This window comes from Salvelinus fontinalis, chromosome 31 (genome assembly GCF_029448725.1).
Source record: "Salvelinus fontinalis isolate EN_2023a chromosome 31, ASM2944872v1, whole genome shotgun sequence".
Taxonomy (NCBI): Eukaryota; Metazoa; Chordata; class Actinopteri; order Salmoniformes; family Salmonidae; genus Salvelinus; species Salvelinus fontinalis.
In genome coordinates, this window is record NC_074695.1 from 37734622 (window position 1) to 37749643 (window position 15022).

The 15022-nt window shown below is 43.5% G+C and overlaps 1 protein-coding gene across 2 annotated transcripts in view; it reads right to left on the reverse strand.

The window, feature by feature from the left end:
- The window catches only part of mtor (mechanistic target of rapamycin kinase), a 126589-nt gene that overhangs the window by 30566 nt on the left and 81001 nt on the right, over positions 1–15022 (reverse strand). For both annotated transcript variants that reach the window (XM_055892524.1, XM_055892523.1), the window contains exons 32-34: positions 13362–13477; positions 1852–1929; positions 1195–1302 (exon numbers count right to left, since the gene is read on the reverse strand). In XM_055892524.1, the coding sequence (XP_055748499.1) occupies positions 1195–1302; positions 1852–1929; positions 13362–13477 (302 nt within the window). The remainder of the gene's footprint in view (positions 1–1194; positions 1303–1851; positions 1930–13361; positions 13478–15022) is intronic.

Genomic DNA, 15022 nt, shown 5'->3' on the forward strand with positions numbered 1-15022 from the left:
TGGAGGAAAAATAATGGTCTGGGGATGCTTTCATGGTTCAGGCTAGGCTCCTTAGTTCCTGTGAAGGCAAATCTTAACGCTACAGCATGCAAAGACATTCTAGATGCTTCCAACTTCGTGGTAACAGTTTGGGTAAGGCCCTTTCCTGTTTCAGCATGACAATGCCCCCGTGCACAAAGCGTGGTCCATACAGAATTGGTTTGTCGAGATCGATGTAGAAGAACTTGACTGGCCTGAACAGAGCCGTGGTCTCAACCCCATCGAACACCTTTGGGATGAATTGGAATGCAGACTGCGAGCCAGGTCTAATCGCCCGACATCAGTGCCCGACCTCACTAATGCTCTTTCGGCTGAATGGAATCAAGTCCCTGCAGCAATGTTCCTACATCTAGTGGAAAGCCTTCCCAGAAGAGTGGAGGCTGTTATATCAGCAAAGGAGGGAGCAATTCCATATTAATGCCCATGATTTCTGAATGAGATGTTTTATTTATCTAACTGCATCGTTGCGAAAGAGCTTTCAATTAAGCGTTTCACTGTAAAGCCTACACCATTTGTATTGGGCTCATGCGATGAATACAATTGAAATTCCCACAGAAAAAGATCGTTCCTCAAAGTCTAGCCTGTCGGAATGTTGGGCCAGCAAGATCAAATCCCTGAGCCGACAAGGTAAAAATCTGTCTTTCTGCCCTTCAACAAAGCAGTTAACCCCCAACAACTGCTCCATTTCATTTGACTTCATATACCAAAGCAGAGGGTGATTTCATATACAAACCTCACTAGGTTCCTTCAAAGTGAATGGACAGTGTCCTAGTTTGTCCAGATGTCTGCAGGGGGCAGGTAATATCAAGTGAACAGGAAACGCATGTCAAACTCCTCAAGATGTATGGAACATTATTCAGACTGAAGTGGTCTCCTATGCACTGTCATCCCTCAAGTTTATGTTTAAGGTGTGTGTATCATCCATTCCAATCACCTATATCCTTTTCCACATGCTCCCTTAACCACCCTCTCTCACGTGTGTGTGTGTGTGTGTGTGTGTGTGTGTGTGTGTGTTTGTGTACGTATGAATGTATACATGCATTTATTTTTTTGTCTTTGAATGTGTGTGCGTGCGTCCGTGGGTGTGCCCGTGTGTGTATTTGTGTGTGTGTGTATATGAGTGTGTGTGTGTCAGCGCCCCTCTCCAGTGTGTACCTGTAGCCTTTCCCACCAGGTGTCTCGGATGATGTCCCTCCTCTCCGGGACCAGCTTGTACTGGATGACCTCTTCCAGCTCCGACAGCATCTGACACGACACCATGGCCTGCACAAGAACAGCAACACTCAATCACTGTACAGCACCCCCTCCTCTGGGAGCACTTCATTTCAAGGCACTACATAAGGACAACATCACTCATTCATAAGCTGCTCATATTTAATGGAGAATCACAGGTTGGTGTGAGGTGATACAGGAACATGAATGATGTCATAATGGCAGTTTCAGTAAGTATTACTTAATGGATTTGAGTGTATATGTAGTACTTTTCCCACCAGGTGCTCAAAGTGTATTTACAGTAAATACATTATTTCCAGTAAATGCATAATTGTAGGGCTACCTGACTAAACAAAAGTTTAGTCTTTTATCTGTATGTGGTGGATAGCTGTATGATCTCCTTTGACCATTTTCACTAAATATGGAAAAGACCGCTGGCACTCTCAAATCAAATATTACTTAGATTTATTACCGGCAGTCAAAATGGACGCAAATTGACTATAAAGTTATATGGGCAAATGTTCTTGTGAAACATAATACTGATGATAATAATTTGGTGGGTGCTAATATTTGTCCTCATTAGGAGAGTGATGTTCTTACCCCATACGCTCTGCTGTAACTCTCTCCAGCCATGGCTGTCAGCTCCGCATCCAATAGATCTCTGGCCTTGTCGATACACTGGAATAACACGCACACAAACACACACAAAAATGACTTTTTGGTTACCAACTGGGAAATGGAGAGCTTCATACAGAAAGCAAAGTATAGTCAGACAGCATTAAACTTAAAGCAAATAAAAGTGAAGGATCAATCGGTGAGGTTGATAGGTGAACATATGTCATCCACATGTCTGCTTCTCAGTCTCTCTCTCCCTCTCCATCACTCCCACCCTACAGTAAGAATAAGGAGTCAAATGGGACCATTTCCATAGTAAAGACACGGGACTCGAACTCAGAACGTCCCGTGAGGGAAGCAAAGGATGCATCCCCAAATGGCACCCTATTCCCTTCATGGTGCACTACTTGTGAGCAGAACCCCAATGTGCAGCATATAGAAAATAGGGTGCAATTTGAGCTTCAGACTTAGAATAGACTCTAGTTCCCCAAATCACTCCAACCCATACTTGTGTCAACTCTGGGCACCTCTGCCCAGACAAAACCAATGGGTTTGGACTTAACCCCATTCATACAACAACCATCCTCTTAGGGCTGGACGGTATAACGTGTTTTACTGTATACACCGGCATTGATGCACGGACCGGTTTGGGTTTTTTCTTTACCTTCTATAATGGTATTTGAATGTTTGGTTTGTTAAATGTGATACGCCGTGTGTAGCGTCCATTTTTATAGTTTACTCCGCTACTTGAGTCATCCCTCTCCGCTCTCTCTCTCTCTCCATGCCGCTTTCCACACAGACCTAGTCCCACCCCCCGTCACTCAAGGGCATTTGTTGTTGCTTGACCACGAGACACTTTCGTTCAGTCTGCAGGGTCAAGGCAGCACATGCAACAATGTTGATGACAACGATGTTGTTTCCACTTTGATCTTAATATAAATCCACAAGCGTTCTATAATTACAATATTAGTTTGTGTTTCTTACATCTGCAAACAGCTTGTTTGTATTTTCTTAGCAAGTTAAGCTAAATGCTAATCACTAGTTTAACTAGCTAATAAAAGCACTGAGTCAGAGCAAACGTAGCTAGCTAATACAGCCTGATACCAGTATGGTGGAGGCTTAAATCAGCATGGTGTTTGTGCAACAGTGACTGTCTTCTAAATCAAAGACGAATAGGTGAAGCATGATTATGTTGGCTATATGAATATAAGAATAACGATTTAATGTAGCCAAAGATTATAGGGTCCCCTAGGAAACACTGACCATCACTTTGATTCCTACCCTGTCAAAATAACTCGTTCATGGCATTTTCATTCGTTGTCATGTCAAACACTGTATTCAAAGTGCCCATTATTATTTATATTCTAACTATAGAATTATAATAAACATTCTATTTCCATGATTCTAAAAGTTCACCCAAGTGTTTTGATCAACATTTGGTTAAAAATAAGGCCTAGTATTTTTACCAATATCTTAGCAGTGTGGAAATGATCTCAAATGAGCGCAGGAAATGCAGAAATTGATGGAAGTGCAGGAAATGATTTTAGGTTGAAGTTGAATTGAACAGTATAAAACGGATGGAGAAAGACCAATTGAAATAATGTATAATATATGTGTTGACACCCTAGGTTCACGCACTGGAATAGTACAGTCCTGGAATAATACACCAGTGAGTCACGGAATAGCACACCAGTGAGTCACGGAATAGCACACCAGTGAGTCACGGAATAGCACACCAGTGAGTCACGGAATAGTACACCAGTGAGTCACGGAATAGCACACCAGTGAGTCACGGAATAGCACACCAGTGAGTCACGGAATAGCACACCAGTGAGTCACGGAATAGTACACCAGTGAGTCACGGAATAGCACACCAGTGAGTCACGGAATAGCACACCAGTGAGTCACGGACTAGTACACCAGTGAGTCACGGAATAGTACACCAGTGAGTCACGGAATAGTACACCAGTGAGTCACGGAATAGCACACCAGTGAGTCACGGACTAGTACACCAGTGAGTCACGGACTAGCACACCAGTGAGTCACGGAATAGCACACCAGTGAGTCACGAAATAGCACACCAGTGAGTCACGGAATAGCACACCAGTGAGTCACGGAATAGCACACCAGTGAGTCACGGAATAGCACACCAGTGAGTCACGGAATAGCACACCAGTGAGTCACGGAATAGTACACCAGTGAGTCACGGAATAGCACACCAGTGAGTCACGGAATAGCACACCAGTGAGTCACGGAATAGTACACCAGTGAGTCACGGAATAGTACACCAGTGAGTCACGGAATAGCGCACCAGTGAGTCACAGAATAGCACACCAGTGAGTCACGGACTAGTACACCAGTGAGTCACGGAATAGCACACCAGTGAGTCACGGAATAGCACACCAGTGAGTCACGGAATAGCACACCAGTGAGTCACGGAATAGCACACCAGTGAGTCACGGAATAGCACACCAGTGAGTCACGGAATAGTACACCAGTGAGTCACGGAATAGCACACCAGTGAGTCACGGAATAGCACACCAGTGAGTCACGGAATAGTACACCAGTGAGTCCTGGAATAGTACACCAGTGAGTCACGGAATAGTACACCAGTGAGTCACGGAATAGTACACCAGTGAGTCCTGGAATAGTACACCAGTGAGTCACGGAATAGTACACCAGTGAGTCACGGAATAGCACACCAGTGAGTAATGGAATAGTACACCAGTGAGTCATGGAATAGTACACAGGTGAGTCCTGGAATAGTACACCAGTGAGTCATGGAATAGCACACCAGTGAGTCCTGGAATAGTACACCAGTGAGTCCTGGAATAGTACACCAGTGAGTCCTGGAATAGTACACCAGTGAGTCCTGGAATAGTACACCAGTGAGTCCTGGAATAGTACACCAGTGAGTCACGGAATAGCACACCAGTGAGTCACGGAATAGTACACCCTATTTTGCCTTACGAACACAGACACATTGAGTTACTTTGATTCAGCCAGCCACCCGGCTTGTTAACACAAACTGAAGCAATTATGGGCAGTCAAATGAACTGCTGAGGACTTGCACTTTGAAACTACTCTCTGACAGTTATGTAATAGTCGTCGCCAATCTCATTACTCTTCCACAAAGCATCCCTGCTACGTTTTGACTTGGTATTAAGTGAACATACAAAACATTCAGTGCGAGAGGGAGAGAGAGAAAGAGAGAGCTGTATCGAACGAGTCACGAAGAAAACAAAGAGATCTTTTTGGAAAGCCCCCCTATCTTATTGTCATGTGAAGGCTGTATTCTGTACACTGTCATTACCCAGGAATAGAGACAGATGAGGGAGGACAAGAGGCTATTCCAACACAGCTGTTGCAGCATGCCTAAAAGCAATTATGATTTGGGCAAGGGGGGTTATTGCGTGCAAAAATGCACAATAAGGAGGTGGATGGATGGGCCCCTGAGATCAGGCCACAAAGAGACTGGTTATTTAGCGACTTGAGTCAGCAATTAGTAATTTTACCTTAGCCAGTGTTATTCAACGTCCTTTTTAGATATATACAATACCAGTCAAAAGTTTGGACACACCTATTCTTTCAAGGGTTTTTCTTTATTTGTACTATTTTCTACATTGTAGAATAACAGTGGAGACATCAAAACTATGAAATAACATATGGAATCATGTAGTAACTAAAAGTGTTAAACATAACTAAATATATTTTACATTTGAGATTCGTCAAAGTAGCCACCCGTTGCCTTGATGACAGCTTTGCACACTCTTGGCATTAATAAGCAAAGAGAAAATACGGTCCATTATTACTTTAAGACATGAAGGTCAGTCAATACAGAACATTTCAAGAACTTTGAAAGTTTCTTCAAGTGCAGTCGCAAAAATCATCAAGCGCCATGATGAAACTGGCTCTCATGAGGACTGCCACAGGAAAGGAAGAACCAGAGTTACCTCTGCTGCAGAGGATACGTTTGTTAGTTACCAGCCTCAGAAATTGCAGCCCAAATAAATGCAGTAACAGACACATCTCAACATCAACTGTTCTGAGGAGACTGTGTGAATCAGGCCTTCATGGTCGAAATGCTGCAAAGAAACCACTCAAGGACACCAATAAGAAGAGACTTGCTCTCCTATAGATCTCCATTTTTATGGAACAGTCTGCCTACCCATGTGAGAGACGCAGACTCGGTCTCAACCTTTAAGTCTTTACTGAAAACTTATCTCTTCAGTAGGTCATATGATTGAGTGTAGTCTGGCCCAGGAGTGTGAAGGTGAACGGAAAGGCTCTGGAGCAACGAACCGCCCTTGCTGTCTCTGCCTGGCCGGTTCCCCTCTCTCCACTGGGATTCTCTGCCTCTAACCCTGTTACAGGGGCTGAGTCACTGGCTTGCTGGTGCTCTTTCATGCCGTCCCTGGGAGGGGTGCGTCACTTGAGTGGGTTGAGTTACTGACGTGGCGCCCCCCCTTGGTTTGTGCTGTGGTGGAGATCTTTGTTGGCTATACTCGGCCTTGTCTCAGGATTATAAGTTGGTGGTTGAAGATATCCCTCCAGTGGTGCGGGGGCTGTGCTTTGGCAAAGTGGGTTGGGTTATATCCTTCCTATTTGGCCCTGTCCGGGGGTATCTTCGGATGGAGCCACAGTGTCTCCTGACCGCTCCTGTCTCAGCCTCCAGTATTTATGCTGCAGTAGTTTGTGTCGGGGGGCTAGGGTCAGTTGGTTATACCTGGAGTACTTCTCCTGTCTTATCCAGTGTCCTGTGTGAATTTAAGTATGCTTTCTCTAATTCTCTCGTTCTCTCTTTCTTTCTCTCTCTGAGAACCTGAGCCCTAGGACCATACGTCAGGACTACCGGGCATGACGACTCCCTGCTGCCCCCAGTCCGCCTGGCCTTGCTGCTATTCCAGTTTCAACGGTTCGGCCTGCGGTTACGGAACCCCTACCTGTCCCAGACCTGCTGTTTTCAACTCTTAATGATCGGCTATGAAAAGCCAACAGATTTATTCCTGATTATTATTTGACCATGCTTGTCATTTATGAACATTTTGAAAATCTTGACTCTAATTTTCTCCTTCTCTCTTTCTTTCTCTCGGAGGACCTGAGCCCTGGGACCATACGTCGGGACTGCCGGGCGTGGTGGCTCCTTGCTGTCCCCAGTCCGCCTGGCCTTGCTGCTGTTCTGCCTGCGGTTATGGAACCGCCACCTACCCCAGACCTGTTGTTTTTCAACTCTTAATGATCGGCTATGAAAAGCCAACTGAATATTATTCATGATTATTATTTGACCATGCTTGTCACTTATGAACATTTTTGAACATCTTGGCATAGTTCTGTTATAATCTCCACCCGGCACAGCCAGAAGAGGACTGGCCACCCCTCATAGCCTGGTTCCTCTCTAGGTTTCTTCCTAGGTTTTGGCCTTTCTAGGGAGTTTTTCCTAGCCACCGTGCTTCTACACCTGCATTCTAGCTGTTTGGGGTTTTAGGCTGGGTCTCTGTACAGCACTTCGAGACATTAGCTGATGTACGAAGGGCTATATAAAATAAACTTGATTGATTGATTGATTGGGCCAAGAAACGCTAGTGGACTGGTGGAAATCTGTCATTTCTGATGAGTCCAAATGTTGTTTGTTTTTTTGTGAGACGCAGAGTAGGTGAACGGATGATCTTCACGTGTGGTTCCCAATGTGCTTTGCTGGTGACACTGTCAGTGATTTATTTTGAATTCAAGGCACACTTAACCAGCATGGCTACCACAGCATTCTGCAGTGATATGCCATCCCATTGGTTTGCACTTAGTGGGACTATCATTTGTTTTTCAACAGGACAATGACCCAACACACCTCCAGGCTGTAAGGGCTACTTGGCCAAGGAGAGTGACGGTGCATCAGATAACCTGGCCTCAACAATCACCCAACCTCAACCCAACTGAGATGGTTTGAGATCAGTTGGACCGCAGGGGGAAGGGAAAGCAGCCAACAAGTGCTCAGCATATGTGGGAACTCCTTCAAGACTGTTGGAAAAGCATTCCAGGTGAAGCTGGTTGAGAGAATACCAAGAGTGTCATCAAGGCAAAGGGTGGCTACTTTGAAGAATCTGAAATATAAAATATATTTTCATTTGTTTAACACTTTTTTTGGTTACTACGTGTTATTTCATAGTTTTGATGTCTTTACTATTATTACTACAATGTAGAAAATAGTAAAAATAAAGAAAAACCCTGGAATGTGTCCAAACTTTTGACTGGTACAGTATACAGTCGTGGCCAAAAGTTGAGAATTACACAAATATTAATTTTCACAATGTCTGCTGCTTCAGTTTGTATGATGGTAGTTTGCATATACTCAAGAATGTTACGAAGAGTGATCAGATGAATTGCAAAGTCCCTCTTTGCCATGCAAATGAACTGAATCCCCCAAAAACATTTCCACTGCATTTCAGCCCTGCCACAAAAGGACATCATGTCAGTGATTCTCTCGTTAACACAGGTGTGAGTGTTGACGAGGACAAGGCTGGAGATCACTCTGTCATGCTGATTGAGTTCGAATAACAGATTGGAAGCTTCAAAAGGAGGGTGGTGCTTGGAATCATTGTTCTTCCTCTGTCAATCATGGTTACCTGCAAGGAAACACGTGCCGTCATCATTGCTTTGCACAAAAAGGGCTTCACAGGCAAAGATATTGCTGCCAGTAAGATTGCACCTAAATCAACCATTTATCAGATCATCAAGAACTTCAAGGAGAGCGGTTCAATTGTTGGGAAGTAGTCTTCAGGGCGCCCAAGAAAGACCAGCAAGCGCCAGGACCGTCTCCTAAAGTTGATTCAGCTGCGGGATCGGGGCACCACCAGTACAGAGCTTGCTCAGGAATGGCAGCAGCCAGGTGTGAGTGCATCTGCATGCACAGTGAGACGAAGACTTTTGGAGGATGGCCTGGTGTCAAGAAGGGCAGCAAAGAAGCCACTTCTCTCCAGGAAAAACATCAGGGACAGACTGATAATCTGCAAAGGTACATAGATTGGTGCTGAGGACTGGGGTAAAGTAATTTTCTCGGATGAATCCCCTTTCCGATTGTTTGGGGCATCCGAAAAAAAGCTTGTCCGGAGAAGACAAGGTGAGCGCTACCATCAGTCCTGTGTCATGCCAACAGTAAAGCATCCTGAGGCCATTCACGTGTGGGGTTGCTTCTCAGCCAAGGGAGTGGGCTCACTCACAATTTTGCCTAAGAACACAGCCATGAATAAAGAATGGTACCAACACATCCTCCGAGAACAACTTCTCCCAACCATCCAGGAACAGTTTGGTGACGAACAATGCCTTTCCAGCATGACGGAGCACCTTGCCATAAGGCAAAAGTGATAACTAAGTGGCTCGGGGAACAAAACATCGATATTTTGGGTCCATGGCCAGGAAACTCCCCAGACCTTAATCCCATTGAGGATTGACCACAAGTTCTCAAGAGGCGGGTGGACAAACAAAAACACACAAATTCTGACAAACTCCAAGCATTGATTATGTAAGAATGGGCTGCCATCAGTCAGGAAGTGGCCCAGAAGTTAACTGACAGCATGCCAGGGCGGATTGCAGAGGTCTTGAAAAAGAAGGGTCAACACTGCAAATATTGACTCTTTGCATCAACTTCATGTAATTGTCAATAAAAGCCTTTGACACTTATGAAATGCTTGTAATTATACTTCAGTATTCCATAGTAACATCTGACAAAAATATCTAAAGACTGAAGCAGCAAACTTTGTGAAAATGAATATTTGTGTCACTCTCAAAACTTTTGGCCACGACTATATATAAAAAATGACCAACAAAAAAATTAAGAGTACAGATTATTGAATGGGATAATATACAAATGTGTTTGTGAAAGATAATTTGCGAGAAAAAAAATGTTTTGAGTACATTTGTTTATTAGTTTCTTTTTTAATTTTGAGAAGAGATCAACATTTAATGAATTGGTTATTTGTTGATCTAAAAATCTATATCGATCAATTTGAAGGTTTGGTCCTTTGATTTGGGGTGGGGCTGCAAGAAATGATTGCCAAAAAACTGAGGTCCCCAGAAATTCTAGCGGGAAAAGATTGGGTCCCCATTGAAAAAGTTTGAATACTGCTGCCTTAGACGTACTGATATTTTAATGGTGGCTATAACATTGTAGCATTATCTGTATTCTGGAAAAACAGGTAGGGGCCCGTGCCATGACAAATCAACAGGACCTGTTTAATCTATCATACGAAAGCCAGAAGACAAGGATAAGGAAAACCATTGTTTTAAGAGGAGTGCACCAGGCGGTTTCCAAATCATGTGACTTTCGGCAATATGGTCTGTGGTACACTCTACATGACCAAAAGTATGTGGACACCTGCTCGTCGAACATCTCATTCCAAAATCCTGGGCATTAATATGAAGTTGGTCCCCCCTTGGCTGCTATAAAAGCCTCCACTCTTCTCGGAAGGCTTTCCAATAGATGTTGGAACATTGCTGCAGGGACTTGCTTCCATTCAGCCACAAGAGAATTAGTGAGGTTGGGCACTGATGTTGGGCGATTAGGCCTGGCTTTACAGTCGGCGTTCCAATTCATCCCAAAGGTGTTCGATGTGGTTGAGGTCAGGGCTCTGTGCAGGCCAGTCAAATTCTTCCACACTGATCTCGATAAATAATTTCTGTATAGACCTCGCTTTGTGCACGGGGGCTTTGTCATGCCGAAACAGGAAAGGGCCTTCCTCAAACTGTTGCCACAAAGTTGGAAGCACAGAAACGTCTAGAATGTCATTGAATGTAAACCACTACTAAAGGACACCAATAATAAGAAGAGACTTGCTTGGGCCAAGAAACATGAGCAATGGACATTACACCGGTGGAAATCTGTCCTTTGGTCTGATGAGTCCAAATGTGAGATTTTTGGTTCCAACCGCAGAGTCTTTGTGAGACGCAGAGTAGTTGAACGGATGATCTCCACCTGACGTTGCTTCCAGAGGCAGTTAGGAACTCGGTAGTGAGTGTTGCAACCGAGGACAGGCGATTTTTTACTCGCTATGTGCTTCAGCACTCGGCAGATCCGTTCTGTGAGCTTGTGTGGCCTACCACTTCGCGGCTGAGCCGCTATTGCTTCTAGACGTTTCCACTTCACAGTAACAGCCCTTACAGTTGAGCCTGCAGCTCTAGCAACCTATGATGGTGCCACGTTGAAAGTCACTAAGCTCTTCAATAAGGCCATTCTGGTGCCAATGTTTATCTCTGGAGATTGCATGGCTGTGTGCTCAATTTTATTCACTTGTCAGCAACGGGTGTGGCTGAAATAGCCGAATCCACTAATATGAAGGGTGTCCACGTACTTTTGTATATATAGTGTATATCATGGCTATATTGGCGCTGTAAATGGTCGTTGTTAGGGAAAGCAATATTGTTGTGTCTAACGGGAACAGTATAGGAACAGATAAATAATTTCCGCTGATTTACAACATTGACTTCTCATGCAGATGCATGCTCTCAACCTCCCAGGACACATCACTGCGACCCCAAAGAAAGTAGCAAAGTACAACCGTCTGGAATCGAAAGACTTAAGAGCAAGGATTACCAAGCATATCCGGAAGACAACTGAGCTCATGTTGACATTTTTGCTTTAACCCTTTCCCCATCTGGTTTTCATTCAGCCTCATTCAATGAGAACTGGCTCATCGTCAGATAATCACCTTTTTCCCTTTTCAGTGGCAGGAAACCTATTGGCCACACCTGGAGTTAATCAGAATTAGATGGGAGACAAAGGATCGGGGGCACGCAGGGTGCATGTCTCTGGGGGTTAAGGTAAAAGAGTGACTGGCTGGATGGGTCTACAGGGGTAGGAGGAACACAGGTGTGCACCGATGTCAGCGGTCGATCCAGACCATCCACTGTCATCTAGCCTGGATGGATCGACCCCCAGAGACCATGAGCTCATTGCAGACTCCATCGCTCATCCCACAAGGAAGCTCATCTTATGGGACAGACTTTGTTGATACCTTACTTCTTTATTTTGCTGCACGGTTTAAGTTACGATGATTTACGATTGGGAGTTACCTAATGATTCCACACCAAGGAAGTGCCACATGTTAAAATAAAAAGCTGTTGGATGTTTTATTCCTTCAATTTAAGGAAGAATTGAACAAATGGAATTCTTGTTGGAGCATTTGTGTGGTCATTGATACATGTACACTGAACAAAAATATAAACGCAACATGTAAAGTGTTGGTCCCATGTTTCATGCAATGAAATAAAAGATGCCGGAAATTTTCCATATTCACGAAAAGCTTATTTCTCTCAATTATGTGCACAAATGTGTTTACATCCCTGTTCATTTCTCCGTTGCCAAGATAATCCATCCACCTGACAGGTGTGGCATATCAAGAAGCTGATTAAACCACATGATCATTAAACAGGTGCACCTTGTGCTGGGGACAAAAAGGGCCACTCTAAAATGTGCAGTTTTGTCACACAATACAATGCCACAGATGTCTCAAGTTTTGAGGGATGTGCAATTGGCATGCTGACTGCTGGAATGTCCACCAGAGCTGTTGCCAGAGAATTTAATGTTAATTTCTCTACCATAAGCTGCATCCAACGTCGTTTTCGAGTATTTGGCAGTACGTCCAACCGGCCTCACAAACGCAGACCACGTGTATGGCGTCGTGTGGACTGCCCCATGTCGCAAGGATCTGTACACAATTCCTGGAAGCTGAAAATGTCCCAGTTCTTCCATGGCCTGCATACTCACCAGACATGTCACCCATTGAGCATGTTTGGGATGTTCTGGATCGACGTGTATGATAACATTTTCCAGTTCCTGCCATATCCAGCAACTTTGCACAGCCACTGAAGAGGAGTGGGACAACATTCCAAAGGCCACAATCAACAACCTGATCAACTCTATGTGAAGGAGATGTGTCGCGCTGCATGAGGCAAATGGTGGTCACACCAGATACTGACTGGTTTCCTGATCCATGCACCTACCTTTTTTTTTACGGTATCTGTGACCAATAGATGGATATCTGTATTCCCAGTCATGTGAAATCCATAGATTAGGACCTAATACATTTGTATATGAATTTACTTCAATTGACTGACTTCCTTATATGAACTGTTACTCAGTAAAATCTTTGAAATGTATTTATATTTATAATTTATATTTTGTACGTTAATGGAAAAGGCTGTACATTTTTTTTACCTTTCACACCTTGCTATGAAATCTGCAAAAGTGCCTGGCCAGCATCATTTAGGAAAATGTAAAACCTACATGAAAAACTATTAACCTGTTGGGTAATCCTGGGTTCGCATTTGTCAAGTATGTGTTTCACTTACTATTACCCCCACCTAAAGCAATGTTGCCTCTATTGACTTCAATTTAATAATATTGCCGTTTTATCACTTTCATGTTACTTCGCCAAGGATTTTAATAACTTTTAATAACTTTCTTTGCACCCTGTCTAGGGGAAACAATGGATGCTGATGTCTCTCACCTGCTGAGCCAATGAGAAGAGGTCCTGATGCAGAGCGAGCACGGCCCTGTAGAAGGCTCCATCGTGTGTGTCCCTGGGGATCATACATGTATACTCCTCCATGCTGTCCCAGTGGCCTACACACACACACACACACACACACACACACACACACACACACACACACACACACACACACACACACACACACACACACACACACACACACACACACACACACACACACACACACACACACACACACACACACACACACACACACACACACACACACACACACACACACATACATATAAGCTGTGTGGTTGTACCCCACCACATGACATGAAAGCCCAATGTAGTGTAATATCAAAATGTCTGTTTCCTCAAGACCCTAATAAAAGTCTGAACCCAGTGCTAAGGGTTCAATTATGGCGACTTATTTATAAGTCCTAATATCAGCCAGATATGTAATGATTCAAGAAAAACCATAAATCATTATTATTATTATTTAAGGCTGCAATATGTAACTTTTTGGGCGACCCCGACCAAATTCACAGACATGAGTTATAGATTTGTCATTCTAATTGAAAGTAAGTCTAAGAAGCGGCAGATCTGTTCTATGTGCACTATTTCTATGCTTCCCGTACTTAAGTTTAGTTTTTGCATCTTTTACTTTCGGTTTTGTACACCACGTTCAAACAGCTGAAAACACAATTTTTTGTTATGGAAAAGATATTTCACAGCGGTATAGACGGTAAAATGATTCTCTACACTAAACTTGCTTTCTTTTGTCACAAATTGAAATTAGGCGAACTATTCGAATTTTAGCAACCAGGAAATGAATGCTTAAGTTTCCTCAGACTGCAGTCAGTGTTTGGGCATTTATGGGGTGCATGGGGGCCAGTGGCTGAGTACTGTGTTGGGGTTACGGATTAGGTTCTAACGTAATGAAGCCATAGGCTTCCTGGGCTCCATAAACAGCACGCATGGTCTTGATCAGAAAATAGACTGGTGTAAGCTGAGGTAGTGTTTTTCTCCACCATAGAACATTATGATATGGTTACTTATGGGTGGATGCATTCCCATCTGGATGGTTGAGCTGTCTCTATTATCATTGCGGCTTGGCTTCAGTTCCAGCCAGTCAGAGAAAATGGAGGTCCGCTTACTGTATAGCGCTCCCAGAAGAGCTCTGTGGCAGAGGTCTGGCGAACAACATTGCATTCTGAAATGTGTCCACTGTTCTTATGTACAAATTGCTTTTTGAATGTACAGGCATTTGCATATTAAATGATGTCAATTTGTTGCTGGTCATTTGCACAATAACTGCTCTTACTTTAGTATTTCAATACTCTAACCGGTTGTCACTGTTGTCACTGTGGTTGTCACTGTTTTTAATGTTGTTTTTATTGTTGTAACCCCGACTTCACTACACATTTCCCAATTGGGACAATACAACTATTGACTGATTTGCTAGCTGTATTGAATTTGATCAATTACATTATTGTGACTATAGTATATCAAATACAGTGAGAAATGAGAACTTGTTCTCAACTTGTCTACCTGGTTAAATAAAGGTGAAATAAATAAATAAAAACAGGAAAATACAAATCTGTACATGGTACCTTCATACACCATTATCTATAAAATGGGTCTGCTTTGGTCAAACCATTTTATAATAG